The sequence below is a fragment of the Oratosquilla oratoria genome, chromosome 20, assembly GCF_046742065.1.
Source record: "Oratosquilla oratoria isolate Oo_2021 chromosome 20, ASM4674206v1, whole genome shotgun sequence".
NCBI lineage: Eukaryota > Metazoa > Arthropoda > Malacostraca > Stomatopoda > Squillidae > Oratosquilla > Oratosquilla oratoria.
Genome location: NC_134796.1, coordinates 36,014,582 through 36,022,081, shown reverse-complemented (window position 1 = coordinate 36,022,081; position 7,500 = coordinate 36,014,582). Strand labels below are relative to the sequence as shown.

The following is a 7,500-nucleotide window of genomic DNA, read 5'->3' as shown; positions in this document are numbered from 1 at the left end:
AAACTATCAACAGAGATGCTATCGAATATCATTTAGAAGGTAACCGTTTGATAAATGATAGCCAGCATGGTTTCAGACGGAAACGTTCTTGCGTGACTAACTTACTCGAATTCTACAACACAGTTATCTCGAATTATGACAAAAGAAACAATATAGATTTAATATATCTAGACTTTGCAAAAGCTTTTGATACCGTCCCACACGAAAGACTACTTACTAAATTAGCTTTGCATGGAATAAGTGGTAGCCTATTAGGTTGGACTAGTAATTGGTTGAAAGGTCGAAAACAGAGAGTTGTTTTAAATGGAAAAACTTCTGGATGGAAAAGTGTTGCAAGTGGAGTTCCTCAGGGTTCCGTTCTTGGGCCACTTCTATTCATAATATATATAAATGATATAGACCATGGACTAAAATCTACTGTTTCCAAATTTGCTGATGATACAAAACTGTGCGGAGTGGCAAATGATAACTTTAACCAATTAGATATTCAAGAAGATTTAGATAAATTACAGCAATGGTCTGAAAAGTGGCTAATGAAATTTAACATAAGTAAATGCAAGGTAATGCACATAGGTAAAAATAACAGTAAGTACGATTACAAGTTATTTGGAAATTCGTTAACAAAAGTGGATAGTGAAAAAGATCTCGGCGTAATTATCAGTAACGACCTCAAATCATCCAAGCAGTGTATTTCAGCCTCTGAGAAAGCAAATAAGATTCTGGGATTGATTGCGCGATCTTTTGATTTCAAAAGTCCATCACTCATTAACAAGCTATATAAATCGTTAGTTCGTCCACATTTGGAATATGCTGTTTCCGTATGGTCACCGAATCTCATTAAAGACATTGACAGACTGGAAAAAGTACAACGGCGAGCCACAAAACTTATTCCAAATATCAAAAATGAATCATACGAAAATCGACTTAAGCACATGAATCTGTTTTCCCTAAAAAAGCGTAGACTCAGAGATGACTTGATACAGGTCTTTAAGATTTTAAAGGGAATTGACAACATCAAAAGTGACCAAATTTTCACATTGAATGAGAATCAGACAAGAAACAATGGTCTCAAACTGTCCGGAAATAGATTCAATTTGGAAGTAGGTAGAAACAACTTTGCCAACCGTGTAGTTAATGAATGGAATAAACTTCCTGCACAGGTAGTGCAATGTAGTTCAGTTCGAAGCTTTAAGAATCATTTAGATAAATACCTAAGTAAGATGCTGTAATGATTATAATTTATGTTATATTATTTGTTTTTTTTTTATTATAATTTGTCTGTCTGATTTTAATTTAATATTAGTTATATGTTAATTTATTATCATTTACTATTTACCTGTTTATTTGTTATTCAACTATACCTATGCATTTATTTATGTATTTTATTTGTTATTTACATTATTATAGTTTTTATTTATTATTAATATGATTTTTTTTTTTTTTTTTTTTTTGGCATCCGACCTAGATATGGATCAAAAGGTCTCCTGTCGGCATGCTCCGCCTTTGTAATCCTTTGTAAGCATTTTAAGTGAAAGAGAAGTTCAAAGAGTACTTCAACTCAGCAACAGGAAGACTTCCTTTGCTCTGTGCTACGTCGCCTGTGTCGCCTGCGTCTCAGTTTGCGCTTAGGCTTGTAATTCAGATTATTTTTTTTTCTCTCAATCTCATCCCATTTTCGCAGAGGCTGAAAATGCCTTCTGTCAGGTACGTGGTAGGGTAACCAATACCCCTTCTTCCTACTATTCCTTCTCTTTCTCCTCTTCCTCCTCTTTCTCCTTCACTTTCTTCTCCTCCTCTTCCTCCTCCTCTTCTTCTTTCTCATCTTTCTCCTCTTCCTCCTCTTCCTCCTTTTTCTCTTATTCCTCCTCTTCCTCCTCTTCCTCCTCTTCTTCCTCTTCCTCCTCTTCCTCTTCTTCCCCCTGTTCCTCCTCATCCTCCTATGCCTCCTCTTTCTCATCTCCCCCTCTTCTTCTCTCCCTAAACTTTCTGCTCTTCTTCCTCTTCCTCCTCTTTCTTCTCTCCTTCCTCTTCCTCCTGTGCCTCCTTTCTCTCATCCTCTCCCCTTCTTCTCTCCCTCCACTTCCGTCTCCTCCTCCTCTTCTTCCTCTTCCTCTTCATCCTCCTGTGCCTCCTTTCTCTCATCTTCTCCTCTTCCTCTCTCCCTCAACTTCCGTCTCTTCCTCCTCTTCCTCCTCTTCCTCCTCTTCCTCCTCTTACCCCTCTTCCTCCTCATCTTTCTCTTTCTCTTCTTCCTCTTCTTCCTCCTCTTCCTCTTTTTCCTCTTCCTCCTCATCCTTCTCTTTCTCCTCTTCCTCCTCTTCTTCCTCTTCCTCCTCGTCCTCCTTATCCTCCTCTTTCTCCTCTTCCTCCTCTTCCTCATCTTCCTTCATTTTCCCTTCTTCTTCTTCCTCTTCCTCTCCGTCCTCCTCTTCCTCCTCTTCCTCCTCGTCCTCCTCTTCCTCCTCTTCCTCTTCCTCCTCTTCCTTCTCTTCCTTCTCTTTCTCCTTTTCCTCCTCTTCCTTCTCTCCCTCCTATTCCTCCTTTTCCTCCTTCTTCTCCTCTTCCTCCTCTTCCTCCTCTCCCTCCTCCTCCTCCTCCTCGTCCTCCTCCTCCTCCTCTTCTTCCTCCTCCTCTTCTTTCTCTTCTTTCTCCTTTTTCTCCTCTTCTTCCTTTTCCTCCTCTTCCTCCTCTTCCTCCATTACCCCTACAGGTACTGAGTGATTTGCCCTACCACGGGGCTGGGTCGTGATCCATCCATGTTGTTGGAAGGTGATCCGTTGAAAAAGGAGGAGAAGAACCAGGAGAAGAAGAAGAAGAAAAAAGGGAGAACAAAACGAAGAAGAAGAACCAGGAGAAGAAGAAAGAAGAATTAGACGAAAAAGGAGAAGATCCAGAAGAAGACGAAGGAGGAGAAAAATAAGACAAAAAGAAAAAGATAAGACAAACGAGAAGAAGAAGAAGAAGCGGTAGAAGAAGAAGAAGAAGAAGAAGAAGAAGAAGAAGAAGAAGAAGAAGAAGAGGTAGAAGAAGAAGAAGAAGAAGAAGAAGAAGAAGAAGAAGAAGAAGAAGAAGAAGAAGAAGAGGTAGAAGAAGAAGAAGAAGAAGAAGAAGAAGAAGAAGAAGAAGAAGAAGAAGAAGAAGAAGAAGAAGAAGAAGAAGAAGAAGAAGAAGAAGAAGAAGAAGAAGAAGAAGAAGAAGAAGAAGAAGAGGTAGAAGAAGAAGAAGAAGAAGAAGAAGAAGAAGAAGAAGAAGAAGAAGAAGAAGAAGAAGAAGAAGAAGAAGAAGAAGAAGAAGAAGAAGAAGAAGAAGAAGAAGAAGAAGAAGAAGAAGAAGAAGAAGAAGAAGAAGAAGAAGAAGAAGAAGAAGAAGAAGAAGAAGAAGAAGAAGAAGAAGAAGAAGAAGAAGAAAAGGAAGAGAGGTGGGCCTTGCCCAAAGAGGGGGAAGTGGCATCAGGTATGAATGAGAAAAACTGCGTGACAAGTGCACCCTTCACAAGATCAGCTGCGATGAAGCCATCTCTCTCTCTCTTTCTCTCTCTCTCTCTCTCTCCCTCTCTTTTCTCTCTCTCTCTCTCTCTCTCTCTCTCTCTCTCTCTATCTCTCTCTCTCTCTTATTCTCTCTCTCTCTCTCTCTCTCCTTATGTATGTATGTATGTATGTATTTATGTATGTATGTATGTATGTATGTATGTATGTATGTATGTATGTATGTATGTATGTATGTATGTATTCTATGTATGTATGTATGTATGTATGTATGTATGTATGTATGTATGTATGTATGTATGTATGTATGTATGTATGTATGTATGTATTCTATGTATGTATGTATGTATGTATGTATGTATGTATGTATGTATGTATGTATGTATGTATGTATGTATGTATGTATGTGTGTATGTATGTATGTATGTATGTACGTATGTATGTATGCATGTATCCATCTATCTATCCATCTATCTATCTATCTATCTATCTATCTATCTATCTATCTATCTATCTATCTATCTATCTATCTATCTATCTATCTATCTATCTATCTATCTATCTATCTATCTATCTATCTATCTATCTATCTATCTATCTATCTATCTATCTATCTATTATCTATCAATCTCTTCCTATATTAAAGATTTTAAGCTTTCTGTCCGTCCCTCTCTCTCTTAGGTTGGTGTGGTTGTCTGTCATCGGTTTGTGGGTAGCCATGAGCGTGGGCCTGGTCTTTGTAGCGCAGCCTGACGCTGAGATCACGATCCAAAATTACCTCTTCATCTTCTTGGGAGCTCTAGCACAACAAGGTGAGTCCTGCACTCAATGACCCCAGGAATTATGCCCTTAAAAAATACCTATACAAATCTAGGTTTAAGAAGAAAATAGGCAAGGACTGGTTCATGAACAGGGTGGTTAACGAATTGACTAGATTTAGTAACAATGTAGTAAGTGCAGGAACAATTGGTTCTTTTAAGAGGAGATGAGATAACTTTATTGATAGAGATGACAGGTGGTGAGGGACATGGAACTGCCTAGTGTAGGTCCTATGGTCTCTTGCAGTCTCCTCCATCCTTATGTTTTTATATTCTTAAGGAAGTAAATGTATCGAAAGGTTATATCATAATCTCAGCAAGGGAGTTAGGTCTGTCCTTAGGAGAGGACAGACCCATCGGCGGGGACATCGCCGGGTTTGTTTACATGGAAGTTTCGTCTCGCCACAGGTTCCGAGGTCATTCCTTCTTGCACGCGAGGCCGCGTCGTCTTCTACATGTACTGGATCGGGAGTCTGCTCCTGTACACATCCTACACGGCGCGGCTCACTTCCCAGTTGGCCGTCGTCAACACCAACACGCCTTTCGATAGCCTCAGGGACGCCATGACCAAAGCCCACTATAAGATCGCTACTCTCAAGGGCACGAGCTACGTCAGCGAGCTTCAGGTAAGTTTAATTAAGGAGGACGTTAAGGCTCACAATAAACGTGAAATTAGATTGGCTGAATTAAACACCCAGGCAGTTGAAAATAAGAAATGCGTTAATTGCTGATAATAAAGTAGTACACTCTATCAAAAGATAAATCATGCGGGGACGGAGGTTTTATTAGTACGACATTTCGTTTGTTAGAGATTTGTCAAAGACTTGATAAAGCTCTAACATGCAAAATGTCGTAACAGGAAAGGTACTCTCTTTACATGTTTTTTTTTTTTTTGTAGACTCGTCGGCAACTCCCAATTGCACATAAAGTAGTACAGTATTGTGAATATATAATGATAGAAAAAGGAAATATATAGGTGGGGACAAAATGATCACAAGCTCTACAATGAAATTTGGACTAGAAAAAAATATAGATAAACGGTTTCACGGGATGAAATAGTTTTCTGAGATAGATCAAATCGCTTGGTGCTAGACAAAATAAAATTATCAAGCGCGTCGAAAAAACTGAAGAAGTACAATGCAAAGAAAAGCCATCTTCAAACAGAGGGTGGGTAAGAAGGTACTTGAAACTGAGCTTGATTTAGTAATTGCGAGCTTGTTTGTATGCATGTATATATATATACATATATGTATATATATATATAAATATATATATATATATATATATATATATATATATATATATATATATATATATATATATATTGTGTGTATATATAGATATATAAATAGATAAATAAAAAATAACAATAAGAATAAATTAATAAATAAAAAATAAAGTAAATTAGAAAATAAACATATGAATGCGTTTTTCCATCTGTACACCATGTGTCCCATAACGTCACATCACACGAAAGACGAAATGTATCATTTCCCAGCATGCATGCACATACTAATGCTTGACGACGTTATATCTTCGGTGAGATATATATATTTTTTGGGCAATTCAATAGCCTTTGCTAATGGCTGCAATTCCTGAAGTATAGGTGTTGGCATCTCTTGGCTTTCATTATCTAGAAATAAATAATGTTCCACCCACCACATCGAACCGAAATGGACAAGTGGTTTTCTGAGCCATGATTTCTCCATCCTATATTATCTGTTCCTGAGACCATAAATGAATAAATAGTCCCCCAAGTTCACTCGAAATGTATAGATGAGGTGACATATATTAAGACGACAGCTATCATGGCCATGAATATTATAACGTGGTAGATTGTTTTTTGATTTTGTTTTATCAGGTGACGATCGATATCACTGCAAAGAGGAATTGGCAGACTATAAATGAGATGACAGCTATTGTGGCCATGAATATTACAACGTGGTAAATTGTATTTTGTTTTTTATTTTTCAAGTAACGACCGATCCAGGTATAGTTATGGCCTATGCACAGATGGAAAATTATATTTTGTTCATTCTTTTCATGTTTTTAATGCTCGCTGGCCGATCGAGTTAGAGCGTCGCTACTTGTTGTGAAGTTTGAGGTGACAGCAGTCCAAACCCTGCCACTAGCGATTTGGACCAAGGGCGTGGTCCTTTAAATTCCACGCTACAAAGTCCTCTGAAAGGGGCACCACCCTAGACACCTGACAGAGGGAGTTTGCGACGTTAAACTGAATCAATCATCAATCGTTTTTTGTTTTGCAGGCGACGACCGACCCGGCTTTGGCTATGGCTTATGCACAGATGGAAGAAGACCCCCGGCTGTTTGTGGCAACGATGGAGGCAGGGGTCGAGTTGGCCGGCACTGAACGCGTAAGTAGAACGAAGGAGGGCTATAGGAAGATCTGGTGTCGGCCTAAAATACCCAGCCTAAATACCCATTGAATACTTATTTGAAAGAAAGAAAGGAAGGAAAGAAGGAAGGAAGGAAGGAAGGATGGGAGAAAGGAAGGAAGGAAAGAAGGAAGGAAGGAAGGATGGGAGAAAGGAAGGAAGGAAAGAAGGAAGGAAGGAAGGATGGGAGAAAGGAAGAAAGGAAAGAAGGAAGGAAGAAAGAAAGGATTGAAGAAAGGAAGGACGGAAGAAAGGAAGGACGGAAGAAAGGAAGGAAGAAAGGAAGGAAGGAAGAAAGGAAGGGAGGGAGGAAAGGAAAGAAGGAAGGGAGGAATAAAGGAAGGAAGAAAAGAAGGAAAGAAGGAAGGGAGGAAGGAGGGAAGGAAGGAGGGAAGGAAGGAAGGGAAGGAAGAAAAGGAAGGAAACGAAGGAAAGGAAGGAAGGAAGAAAGAAAGAAAAAAAGAAAGAAAGAAAAAAGAAAGGAAGAAAAGAAAAAAGAAAAAAAAAGAAAAAAAGAAAGAAAGAAGAAAGAAAGGAAAATCGGCTGCTAAAAAAAAAAAATAAAAAAAATCAAGTAGGTCACTACAAAACCACAGGGCTAGGCAGGAGCCTCCATTCAACTTAGCACCCATAAATGAAATTATTTTCTTTGTTGCGCGCTGATGACCTCATCGAATGCGTGCTGGTCTCGCATTTGTTTTGTTGTGGGTTCGAATCCCGCACTCCTTTCCGATTCCTAGCGGTGATTGTTATCTTCTCCAAAAGTCCCTCAAAGCGCATTGTAGGGACAGCTATTAAGCT

At 38.9% G+C, this 7,500-nt stretch overlaps 2 protein-coding genes across 2 annotated transcripts in view; one reads left to right on the top strand and one right to left on the bottom strand.

The window, feature by feature from the left end:
• Positions 1-7,500, bottom strand: part of LOC143036458 (soluble guanylate cyclase 89Da-like) — a 362,279-nt gene that overhangs the window by 38,763 nt on the left and 316,016 nt on the right. The gene's annotated exons all lie outside the window — the stretch shown is intronic.
• The window catches only part of LOC143036060 (glutamate receptor 3-like), an 11,697-nt gene that overhangs the window by 2,223 nt on the left and 1,974 nt on the right, over positions 1-7,500 (top strand). Inside the window, exons 2-4 of the mRNA XM_076203316.1 lie at positions 4,167-4,297; positions 4,712-4,929; positions 6,571-6,678. Of these exons, the coding sequence (XP_076059431.1) occupies positions 4,167-4,297; positions 4,712-4,929; positions 6,571-6,678 (457 nt within the window). The remainder of the gene's footprint in view (positions 1-4,166; positions 4,298-4,711; positions 4,930-6,570; positions 6,679-7,500) is intronic.